Below are 12482 nucleotides of genomic sequence, written 5' to 3' on the forward strand. Positions count from 1 at the left end.
CTCTTTTAGGAGCTAAGAAAGCTTTGTTTTTCTATAGCTTATCTCTTGGGAGATGCAAGCCAGAGCAGGTTAACACGGGATACAGGGAGGGACTGGTGCCCTGTGTCCCCATCCAGGGAAGGAAAGTGGGGCTGGGGGTCATTGCAAGACCAGACTGTGTCGGGTGACCAGCTCCTGGAATTCCCACTCTTCTTTCTTTTTAAAATTTGTTATCCAGAATCGAGTTGGAAAAGCTTTCTGAAGAAAACATGCTCTTGAAAAATGAGCTGGGGAGGATCCAACAAGAGCTTGAAGCTTCAGAAGGGATGGAGGCTGCACAGAGGTAAGGGCCAGCTCATGGGTCCCACCCCAGCCACCCATCCCGGACACGGTTTGCTCATCGTAGAAGAAGCTCAGAGGGCATTACTGTAGAAAGTGGGACGTGTTCACAGAAAACCCACACTCCAGGAATGGTCAGCAGAGAACTGTGCTGCCCTCCAACCAGCCTTGATGGGCACGGGAGGGCTCATGCGTCCTGCAGAATACTCCATAGCATGCTCAAGGGTCAGAGGAGGCATCCTGCATCCCTGGAGGGGCAGGAGGGCCTCTTACATCCTTCCTGGGCCAGGAGAATCTGCTGCTTCTTGTCCTGATGATGATCTCAGCCGTGCTTCTGTCCACGGTTCCTTCCTGGTCTGTTGATTTCAGTGTGTCAGGGTCAGGGGTGTAGGGCAGGGGCCTGAGCACTGAGGCAGGAGCTGTGTGTATTGTAGAGGGATGCTTGTCAGGAGATTCCAGCTTTCACTATCAGAGCCTCATCTAAGGAGGGTTTGCCTTTTTTTTTTTTAATAAAATTCAAATGAGCTCAGCTGTAAACTGCTGAGAATGTGGTGTTGATTTGATAAAAGTGCCTGACGATTAAAGTGTGGAATCCAGAGTGGATGGTCACCCAGCGATCACTGTTACGTTACAGCAATTCTGAGATCCGAAAGGTTTCTTCCCACCAGGAGCCATTTTCCCTAAGTTTGGTGCTGGGGCCCTTTTGACAGCAGACGTCAGTAAATGTAAGGCTGTGTTGATCGTTATGCTTCTGGGTGTGAAGGGAACTCCCACGTGCTGGAGAGAGAGTAACATGTGCTGTGCAACTGAGGAATGTCGTGGAGGGTTTGTTCTTACAGTGCTGGCAGGGTTCCTCTGGCTCCCAGGCTGGGATCCAACTGGACCAGCAGCAGTGACCGTGCAGGACAGTGACAGACCAGTGGCTGTAGGGTATCGAGAACAGGTGTACAAACCAGCCACCACGGTGACCACGGTGAGCAATGACTCATCAGTGACACTGTTAACTTTGCTTCTCCAACAGGAAGGAAATTGAGGTTTTAAAGAGAGACAAGGAAAAGGCCTGCTCTGAGATGGAAGAGCTCTGCACGCAGGTTAAGTATTGACCCCTGGTGTGAAACAGATGCCCCCCTCCCTCTTCCATTGTTTTGAAATAATCTCAAACTTACAGAAAGGAAACACAGAACATTTTTATGGAAGTTACAAGAGTTGCTGGCCCATCAGCCCCCTCCCACTCCAAGCTGGGGAATCAGTGTGGATATGACGGGTTGTGGCCCCGTCAGCCACAGCCGGGACCTCGTGTGGCTTCAGTCTGCCTTTCCTTGTTCTTAGGACCTGGTGCTTTTGAAGGTTATAAGCAGTTGTTTTGGTGTGTCTAAAACTTCCTTATAATTGGATTCAGATTATGTGGGAATATCCCCTTCTCATTCTATCCTGTCCGGGGACACAAGCTTTAGTGACGTCCTTAGATTCTTGGTCAGGTGCTGTTGGCCAGGCTTCTTCACAAAGTTACTTTCCCCTTGGTAATTACGGAACATTTTATAGGAAAATCCTTTGATATGATGTGAATGTCCTGTTCTTCATCAAACTCTCACCCAGTTGTTCTCCCTGTTTATTTAATAGGTTATAATATGTTACCATCAGTATTTATTTTCATGCTCAATTGTCCCAGATTTGGCTAATAAGAGCACCCTCCGGGTGAGTTCTGGGCCCTCCAGACAGGTCCTGGTCATTATTTGAGCACTTCCTTACTTTCTAGTGTCCCATGATATTCCAGGTTCATCTGGTACTTCCCTTGCCCCAACCCTGGAAGCACCCACTTCTCCAAGGAATCCTTGGTGACTTTTAGCTCAGAATGGTACTTGGAGACCCAGATTTGGGTACTGGGGGTGCTCACGGCTCCGGGATCATCACTATGTCCAAATGCAGTTAGCGCGTGGAACTAGGGAGGGTATATTTATTATGCTCTCATGCACGTGGTTTCAGGTATATTTATTTGTACACCTCTCTACCAGAAATCATAAATTCAAACTCTGAAATTCCAATATCACGGGGATGGTTCTAGCTTTCTCTCTCTGTATTTATAACTTATGCCTCTAGCAGTGAAAAGCCTGGTCTCCATCATCCTCAGTGGATGCACTTACCATTTGGTCAGTCCCCTGTAGCCTGCACGTGAATGCCCTTCTCACGCTGTTTAGCACTGACCACCACACTGGTCTCCCTTTGGTCCATGAATAAATGCTTTCTGCACTTGGTCTCTCTTATTGGCTTTTGTACCCAAGCACACAGCTTGGAGGGCTTCGCTTGTGACTCAGCTGCTAAAGAATCCACCTGTAGTGTGGGAGACCTGGGTTTGGTCCCTGGGTTGGGAAGATCCCCTGGAGAAGGGAAAGGCTACCTACTCCGGTATGCTGGCCTAGAGAATTCCATGGACTGTATAGTTCATGGGGTCACAAAGAGTTGGACACGACTGAGCTTCTTTCAGTTCACTTCACACAGCTTGGATGTGTCATTCTTTTTTAATTTTTTTAAAAATTGAAATTATTACTGATAATTGCAGGCTCACATGTGGTTGTAAGACATATATTACAGAGGAATACACTTTGTCCAGTTTCCCCTGTGGTCACGTTTTATGAAACTTTAGTATAGTATCTGCGTTAGTATGCTAGGGCTGCCATAGCAAAGCACCGCAGACTGAGGGGCTTACACAACAGAAGTTTATTTCCTCACAGTTCTCAGAGTTAGAAGTTCAGGTCAGGGCGGGGTTGGTTTCTTCTGAGGCCTCTCTCTGGTTTGTACACAACTGTCCTGCCTGTGTCCTCCCGTGATCCTCCTTCAGATGCGTCTGTGTCGTCATCTCTTATTAGGGCACCATCATACTGCATTCATATGACCTCGACCTTAATCACCTCTTTCAAGACCCCGTCTCCAACTGCAGTCCCTCTGTACAGGATTGGAGGTTTGGGCTTCAACATTGAATTGGGGTGTGGGGGGTGGCGCAAGTCAGCCCTTAATGAGCATCACAGTCAAGCTGTTGACATTGATGCATCCGTAGGTCTTAACTTCCCCAGTTTTTTTTGCGGGGCGGGGGGTGTTCTTTTTCTTGGGGGAGGGGCTTCGTTGCCCCACAGCATGTGGCATCTTAGTTCCCCAATCAGGGATGGAACCCGAGTGTCCTGCCTCGGAAGGCAGATTCTTAACCACGGGGCCACCCAGAAAGTCCACATGCTTCCGCAGCTTTGCGTATGTTCTCGTGTGGGTGTCAGGTCTACACGGTTTTATTCCCTGTGCAGGTTCATGTCTCCACAACCCAGCTGCAGTGCCACTAGGTCCTTCATATTATTCATTCACAGCTACATCCGCCATCTGTCTTTCTGCCCACCTATCCCAGCCCCAACAGCACCCTTAGGGCAGAAAACAAAGAGGAACTGAAGAGCCTCCTGATGAAAGTGACAGAGGACAGCCAAACTTGTACCATTTCACCAGTGACACACAAGGAACCATACCGAATGAGCTCTCTGGGACTGCCTCTCCGCACATAGCACGGCTCCCTGCTGCGTGTCCACAGTAGTTTCTTCCTGCCACTGGATGGCATTCCAAGGCATTAATGTCCCCCCACAGCTCGTCTTCAGTTCAGTTCAGTCTCTCAGTCGTGTCCGACTCTGCGACCCTAAGGACTGCGGCACGCCAGGCTCCCCTGTCCATCACCAACTCCCGGAGCTTGCTCAGACTCATGTCCATCGCGTCGGTGATGCCTTCCAACCATCTCATCCTCTGTCGTCCGCTTCTGCTCCTGCCTTCAGTCTTTCCCAGCATCAGGGTATTTTCCAGTGAGTCAGTCCTTCACATCAGGTGGCCAAAGTATTGGAGTTTCAGCTTCAGCATCAGCCCTTCCAATGAATATTCAGGACTGATTTCCTTTAGGATGGACTGGTTGGTGTCTGCACCTTGCAGTCCAAGGGACTCTCAAGAGTCTTTTCCAACACCACAGTTCAAAAGCATCAGTTCTTCGGCACTTAACTTTCTTTATGGTCCAACTCTCACATCCATACATGACTACTAGAAAAACCATAGCTTTGACTAGATGGACCTTTGTCAGTTTTTTAACATGCTATCTTGGTTGGTCATAGATTTTCTTCCAAGGAGCAGGCGCCTTTTAATTTCATGGCTAGAGTTACCATCTGCAGTGATTTTGGAGCCCAAGAAAATAAAGTCTATGACTGTTTCCATTGTTTTCCCATCTATTTGCCATGAACTGATGGGACCGGATGCCATGATCTTAGTTTTTTGAATGTTGAGTTTTAAGCCAACTGTTTCACTCTCCTCTTTCACTTTCTTCAAGAGGCTCTTCAGTTCCTCTTTGCCTTCTGCCATAAGGGTGGTGTCATCAGCGTATCTGAGGTTATTGATATTTCTCCTGGCAATCTTGATTCCAGCTTATGCTTCATCCAGCCTGGCATTTTGCATGGTGTACTCTGCATGTAAGTTAAACAAGCAAGGTGACAATATACAGCCTTGACATACTCCTTTCCCAATTTGGAACCAGCTTGTCTTAATGCTCACCTTTTAAAGGATGGCTGGGCTGATTCCAGTTTTGGGCCATCACAGAAGCTGCAGTGAACGTTCCTAGGCAGGTCTTTGTGTGGATGGTCTTCATTTCACGGGATAGATGCCCAGGAGACAATTGCTCATCTGTACGGCAGCTACATGTCTAGTTTTATATGAAATTGCCCAGCTGTTTTCCAGAGCAGATACTAAAAGTTTATGTTCCCACCAGCAGCGTATGCCAGGTCCAGTTGCCCCACATCCTTGTCCACACTTGGTGTTGTCACTCTTATTTGAGCCAGTCCAGTAGTGAGTGACACTTGAGTCAGAACAGCTGGCGGGGGCTCCACTTGGCTATCCCCTTCCCCTCGCTGGCTCAGGCCTGGTGAAGAAGGAGGTTTCCCTCGAGGGCAGAGAACAGAACGCTCTGTGTGCTTCAAAACAGGCGTGGTCCTAGTCTCCTCAGGCTCATACAGACACCACAAGCAGGCGGCTTCAACTACAGGGTTTATTGTTCCAAGGTTCTCAAGGCCTCGGTCAAGGCGGGGCCGGCCTGGTTCCCGTGAGGCTCTTCCAGGCTTGTGGGGAGCCCCCTCTCACTGTGTCTTCTTATAAAGTCACTGTCCCATTGGATTAGGACCCCACCTTTCGAGCACATTGAACCTGAATTACCTGCTAGCAGCCTTGTCTCCAGACTGGTGACTTTGTGGACCCGGTTCTACCCACAGCAGCCGCCTTGTTCAGGCCTCCAGCCTTTGGCTCCTGGTGAGCTGTGACGCTCTTCGCCTGTCTTTCTTTCTGGTTTTCAGAGCATTGGTTTGCCCTGTGACTTCAGTTCTCTGATGGGCCTGAGAAGAGTTGTTGACTTTCAGTTACTCAGCTTTTTCTTTGTTCTTGCTGGGAGGGTGGGAGTGACGACTTCCAAGCTCTTTCCAGGCCAGAGCGGAAATGGCGTTTTGTTTTTCTCGTGGGTTTCTGCACGTTCACTGTCAGGACATAGAAGCGTAGTGGATTTTCACCTGCTGGCCTTGTGTCCTTGCTGAGCGCCCACTCACTCTGGGAGTGCGTTTGTCACCTCTGGTTTCCCAGACTCCTGCTGTACCCTGGAGACACCCGCGGTTCCCATCTGCCTCTTCCCACTGCTGCCTGCCTCCCCGAGCCTGGCTGATAAGGTGGGAACACCCACCCTGGGGCGACAGTGATGCATCCGCCCAGCTGTGCATGAACCCTGCTCCGAGGCACAGAGGGCTTCAGACCCTCAGCCTCCGGAGCAATTGCTAGGGAAAAGCAGAGGAGCAAAACATGGTTTGTGTGAAGGCGTGTGACACACGGTTGGCGATAACGAGCTTCCTTGTGTCGCCTGCTGGCTGCCATTTATCCCAGGCTGCACCGCCAGCGTCCAGCATCCACTGTCTGCAAAGTGGGTCATTTCATCAGTGTGCTGTGTTTAATGACAGTGATCAGATTTTTAAAGAGAATCATGTGTCTCAGGTTTAGCTAGGGTTCTGGGTTTTTTTTTCCCTTCAACTTGTATAAGATAATGTCAGAAATAACCGTGGGAGAAACGAGAAAAGCATGCCAGTTCTCCAGAGCAGTGATGGGATGTTGATGGGATGTGAGTGCTCCTGGTGCCCAGCGTTTGTTTCTTGGGGGATTGATCGTAGTTCATCCTCCACCCGGTGGCCTGAGAGCCCGTCACTCTGGGGACACTGAGCGAGCGCCTCACCCACTAGTTGCTAATAGCAACCCCACCCCCAGCTGTGATGCCCAAAGTGGTCTCCAAAGATTGCCAAGCTTCGCCTGGGGTGAAGAGTGTCCCTGGTTGAGGACCCCTGGGATGCTGCTGGCTTAAAAAAATAACTTTCCTACCTGTGTCTTCTCCCTGTTTGTTCCAGAGTCAGAAGTGTAGGGATGAACTGTCCCAGCTCAACCACAGGGTCCTGCAGCTCAGAGAGGAGGCCTCTACCCACCAGACCCAAAGCGAGAAGAGTCCCGCCACCGTCCAGCTGCTGATACACAGACTGGAGGAGGCCGAGCTCCGGGAGGGGCTGCAGGTGAAGGGCAGGCGGGGCAGGGAGGGGCAGGCAGCCGGGCCTCAAACAGACCAGGGTCAGCCCTGACGTGCCTGCAGGTAAAGCGAGGGGCTGCACAAGTGAGCCCTGAAAAGTGTGTGAACTTCCAGCAGCTTTTGCAAAGCCTGGTACCTCTAGAGAAAGTAGCAGAAAGGAATTAAATCCTGATGATAGGAGCCTAAATTGGGGTGACCTCTCCAGAGGTCATTAGGCAAAACATACATCAAGAGTGGTCAAGAACGTTGGTGTGCTCTGACTTCATGATTCTGCTGTGGGAACTTTACTGAACATTGTGTATGGACTTAGCTGAACATATTTTCATTGCTCTGGTGTTTATAATAGCACAACAGAATTAGAATCAGCTTTGAATCATCAACCGTGTTGACTAAGTCAGTAAATTTTGGTGCCGCCATTAAAAACCACATTTTTGAATAGTGTCTAATGCTCTGGACATTATAAAGGAGAAAGCATGGCCCACGATGTCATGGTGGCAGCTTGTGTGTGTGTGGAGGAAGGGCCAGGAGATACAGCATGTTGGGTGTGCTGTGATCACTGCTGACTTAAATTTTGTAATTCTTGCTTTTCTGAAGTTTCTGCATTAAGCACGTATCACGTTGCTAGTGTTCTTCTTATACTTGTGAAACTGACATTTAAAAACAGGGTAACCAAATCCAAAAACTTGAACTTGAACTTGACCGCGTGACTCAGGACCGTCAGAGCCTGAGACTGGCACAGTCACAGCTGAGAGAGGCCCTTGAAGAGAGTTGGGACCAGGTGAGTGTGCATGGTGGTCCCAGGCTGAGGGGGGTCAGCCTCGCCTCTGACAGCCTGCACGGGACTAGTCCGGCCAAGGGCGTCGCGGGGCTGGCTGAGGCCACACAGCTAGGGGGGCGCCCTCCAGGCCGAGGATTCAGTCAGGCCCCGTCCAGGGTCAGGTGGAACACGAGTGAACTGTGTGAAGGGCTGTGCCTGTTCCCTCACGAGGGCAGGCGGGCATAGCAGCACCTCTGGGTGTGCCCTCTGTAGGTGGAGGAGCCAGGGAACACGGAAGGTGGCCTCCGAGGTCCAGGCCGCGGGCGGAGCAGCCCCCGAGGGGACCAGCTCCTCGCCCTGGTGGAGCCCGGGTGTCACACGCCTGTTCATGTGTCTGGCAGTGCTGCCAATGCCCTGCCCTGTGCTTGTCCAGTGCCTGCCAGGCTCAGAGGTGCAGCAGCGGGGAGGCAGGGAGCTCACGGGCTGGGACACACAGATGCGAGCAGAGTGGGCCCAGGAGGGGTGATGGGTGCCTGCCAGCGTGAGGTGCTGGGACGCAGGGCTGGTTCTTCCGAGGAGCTCGAGCAGGAGGAGAGGAGGGAGCTGACGGTGTGAGGTGCCCTGAGGGCCTCAGGCCCTGGTGGACTCAGACATGGGGTGCACTTGGAGAGCCAGGGTCTTCAGGGGGAAGGGGCTGTGAGAGAGGGTCTCTTAAGCCTCGTGTCTCTGCTCAGCCTGGTACCAGGTTCCCCACCTGGTCTGACCCCTGGACTTAGCTGTGGACACCTGGTGTGAGAGGTCACTTCTCAGATGGCCCAGGTTGCAGAAGGGTCTGTCTGCATGTGGGACCCCTCCCTGTCCAGGGTCTTAGGAGGGGCTGGCAGACCCCTGTGGGCCCAGTCCCCCACTGTCAGCAGGCACTTTCTCCAAGGTGTCTCTGTGTACTGGGGACCCCCTTCCCTGTTTGTAGTGCAAAAGGAACCTTGAGAAATTGCTGGACTGGTTTGAGCCTTTGAGGTGGAGAAGACAGATCCACCCGTGGGCAGCAGGACTGGGCTGCCGGAGGCTTCCCTGCCCGCTGGGGTGGGGGGATGCCCAGCACTCAGCCGCTGTCACGGGCAGGAGCGGCTGCTGTGAGGCAGCTGGTGTCACCTTTGGTGAGTTAGATGAGGACCCCCGAAAACACGCCTGGATGAAAGTGTGCAGAGAGAAGTAAGGCGCTTACAGGGCATCTAGGGACCTTCAGGGGTGCAGAGGTGAGGGTGCATCCAGAGCCATGAAGAGGGAGTGGTCCTGAGGTCCCGGGGCCAGCAGGGGAGCCAGGCGTCAAAGAGGGCGCTTACACGGCCGGCATCCTGGGGTGCTGCGGGCGGGGGCACCTGCACCATCTTCTCCGTGACATCGGGTCCTTGTTGCGTGGCAACCAAGCACCCAGGAAGGGCAGACAAGCATCCAGGCTGCTGAGCACTGTGCTGGGGGTTTCCTTAGCATCACTGCCCCACATTTGGCCGTGCCAGCCTGGATTCAGGGTGGAGAGGTCCGCCATCGTCTGAGGGGCTCACTGCCCCACCCCAGCACCCAGAACACGGAGGCCCTGGCTTCCTGGCTGCAGGGGCCCCGCTTCTCTTCTGGGGACATCCTGCCTTCTCACGTGGTGGTCCAGCAGGGCTCTCCGGAGCGGGCCCACCCTCCACCCACACCTTGCTTTACAAGGAGGGCCTCAGGGGCACTCAGCTGGGCCGTGCTGAATACTGCCTGGCCAAGGAGAGTGGACGACGAGGCCTGTGGTCAGGCTTCAGGGCTAAGCAGAGCATCGGCTGCAGGAGGCAGCAAGGCACCCAGGCAGGTGTGCAGGACTCAGACCTGGGCTGGAGTGACTGCATAGTGATCATCCGAAGCTCTAAAGCCGCAGGGAGGCAGCTACGTCTGGTGGAGGGTGTGTGAGAACTTCCCTCCCCTCTCTTCATCCCAGGAGTGTGGCAGCTGCCCCACTGGACCTGTGTGTGTGGTGTGCTTCTGGGGGTCTGTCCGGGGAAACTGCCCAGGGTGGCCCCTCAGACACGCGGTGACACAGGCCAGTGAGGGAGTAGGGCTGTGGCTCACAGTTTCACCCCTGCCCGGCCGGGGTGGCCAGTGCCCTCCTCCCCTGCCTGCCCTCAGCAGGGCCCCTGGTGGAGCCGCCGCCTCTCCCGTCCACGGGGTCTCAGGGCAGGTCTGTGTGCTCCAGACGAGGCCGCCGGAGCCCGTGGTGTAAATGGTGTTTAGATGGCCTCCCAGGCACTCCATTCAGGGAAAGTGGCCAGGCTCTGGGCAGCCTGGTGCCAGCGATCCTGTGGGTTCTGTGCCGAGGAAGCAGGTGGCTGAGTCCGTCCACATCCACACCTCTCCAGATGCTGTGCAACCACCTCCGGGGCCCTGGCCACAGCCCGTCTCAGGGGCGTGAGCTCTACATTTAGAGGGAGGCTGCTCTACACAGCTGGTGTGAGCCCCATTATTGAAGGAATTAAACCCAGCAAAGAACCCAGGGGGTAAACAGGACAGAATAACTTGATCCTCCCAGGATCCGGTACGAGGTCACAGGGAGGGCTACAGGCAGGCCTTCCAGGCTCTCAGGGTACAGAAGCGCCCCTGAATGGACTTTGTGTTAGTCGCTCAGTCCCATCCGATTCTTTGCAACCCCATGGACTTTAGCTTGCCAAGCTCCTTTGTCCCTGGTATTCCCCAGGCAAGAATATTCGAGTAGGTTGCCATGCCGTTCTCCAGGGGATCTTCCCAACACAGGGACCAAATCCACATATCCCGTGTCTCCTGCATTGCAGGCGGATTCTTTACCGTCTGAACTACCAGGAAATGGAGTGTAGGCATCAGATAAATCGACTCTTTAGAAATCGTGGGCTCTGCTGGACACGCCCTTCCCTTGTGGGGTGGCCTACCAGGTAGAGATGCAGTTTTCTGTGTCTGGTGGTGACCCTGTAGCTCTGGGCAGTCACCCCAACCGCTGTGCCTTTTCCCTGGCAGCTGTATGGAGCCACCCAGAGGCTGCGGCTGGCCCGGTCGCAGCACACCCAGCAGGTGCGGCAGCTGCGGGAGGAGATGGCACAGCTCGTGCCCGCAGGCCGCGTGGCCGAGCTGCAGCGGCTGCTGGAAGGGGAGTGGCGGGGGGCACGGTGGCTCCAGGTGGAGGCCCAGGTGAGTGGGGACCGGGCTCGGGGGCCAGCTGGGGGTGATGGGGAGGGCGAGTAGGCTTTCTGGTTCCAGGGGGAGGATGGCCCGACAGCCCTCCCACCATGTGGGATGTTTATGGAAGCCACGGGACCCGGCTTTCGCTGGGGAGCTGGTGGGCATTGAGCGGCCGACCCTGAGTCCCCCAGCCTGTTTTCTGGGCTGTGTGTGTCTGTAGCCAGCTACACACGTGGCCTGCTTCCAGGTCTGAAAGGTGGTGATAGAAGGGCCACAAGAGAGGGATGGGCAGGGATAGCTCTTCAGGAGTGCAGGCAGGTGCAAAGGTCCTGGGGTGGGCTGTGCTTGGCATGTTTCAAAGCAGCAAGAGGTGTGAGGTGCTGGTTGGACAAGAGATCAGCACAGTGACAGCACGGACTTGGGGAGCCCTGCTGTGTGCCAGGCTCACATGCAGAAACAGAGCTGCTGCCTTAAAAGGGCCGCAGAACAGTGGCTCAGCGCGTGCACTGTGGGGGACTGGATCCTGGCTCCACCACCTGAGCCGAGTGATTTAACTGAGTGAGTGATTCAACTCTCTGTGCTTCCATTTCTTTCAACCTCTGGTGGCAGTGGTTCCCACCTCAGAGCAGTCTCTCAGGCATCAGTGAGTGAGCACCTCAAAGTGCGAGCCTGGGGAAGCACATTTGGGTCCTCAAAGTTCATGGGTCAGTGGGAGGGTGAGGAGCGGCAGAGGGGCTAGGTGCCTTCCTGAGGAAGGAATTTGTGCAAGATTGGAAAGGTGGGTAAAATCTGACATTTGTAAAACACAAATTCTAACGAAGAACAGCCTTATAGCATTATGCAAACACATTGTGCTGGAGAGACATTTAAGCTAGGACAGATTATTGACAAAGGAAATTTAGTCAGAGATCCCCTAGAAAGACTACCATGTTTGGAAACTCAACTTTGAGTCATTTAGGACAAAGAGTCTCTTATCTGCTCACACTACAGTGAGAAATGCAGCTTTGTGGCTTGTGAGACATTTCTAACCATCCCTCCCTATAGATGAAAGGTTAGCCAGATACTCAGATTTTGTACACTTCAGCTGATTTCCATTCTAAAGTAAATAAGCCTGAGATGATTCTTTTTATTTTATTTTTATTTTTTTTTTACGAACGAGGCAATTTATTAACCCAGCATCATTTGTTCTAATGCTTCTTGTTGGCAGCTGCCACCTGTCCAGTGATTCTGTCCAGATCTCTTTGTCCCTGAGGCGTCAGTTTGCGGCCCCCATCTTGGTCCTTTTCCACCATTTTCAGCCAATGTACCATGTTGATCTCTGCCACTGCTGCTGCTGCGAAGTCGCTTCAGTCGTATCCAACTCTGTGTGACCCCATAGACGACAGCCCACCAGGCTCCCCCGTCCCTGGGATTCTCCAGGCAAGAGTACTGGAGTGGGGTGCCATTGCCTTCTCTGGTGTTGATCTCTAACCTCCTCTTATTCAGGAAGCACATGAAAAGCAGCTGAAAGCAACAGAAGAGCGGGTGGAGGAGGTGGAAATGATTCTGAAGAACATGGAAGTGCTCCTCCAAGAGAAAGTGGGTGAGCTGAAGGAACAGGTGAGTGACGGACGCCTC

The 12482-nt window shown here is 53.2% G+C and overlaps 1 protein-coding gene across 8 annotated transcripts in view; it reads left to right on the forward strand.

Annotated features, from left to right (window-relative positions):
• Positions 1–12482, forward strand: part of LOC129625324 (ninein-like protein) — a 94771-nt gene that overhangs the window by 79562 nt on the left and 2727 nt on the right. For 2 of the 8 annotated variants that reach the window (XM_055543472.1, XM_055543475.1), the window contains 6 exons: positions 218–322; positions 1340–1409; positions 6756–6914; positions 7593–7706; positions 10704–10874; positions 12351–12464. In XM_055543472.1, the coding sequence (XP_055399447.1) occupies positions 218–322; positions 1340–1409; positions 6756–6914; positions 7593–7706; positions 10704–10874; positions 12351–12464 (733 nt within the window). Of the gene's footprint in view, positions 1–217; positions 323–1339; positions 1410–6755; positions 7707–10504; positions 10622–10703; positions 10875–12072; positions 12465–12482 lie in introns of those variants that run through there. The other 6 variants (XR_008701346.1, XR_008701347.1, XR_008701349.1 and 3 more) reach the window with 6 other exon arrangements.

The sequence above is a fragment of the Bubalus kerabau genome, chromosome 13 (assembly GCF_029407905.1).
Source record: "Bubalus kerabau isolate K-KA32 ecotype Philippines breed swamp buffalo chromosome 13, PCC_UOA_SB_1v2, whole genome shotgun sequence".
In the NCBI taxonomy this organism is placed as follows: domain Eukaryota; kingdom Metazoa; phylum Chordata; class Mammalia; order Artiodactyla; family Bovidae; genus Bubalus; species Bubalus kerabau.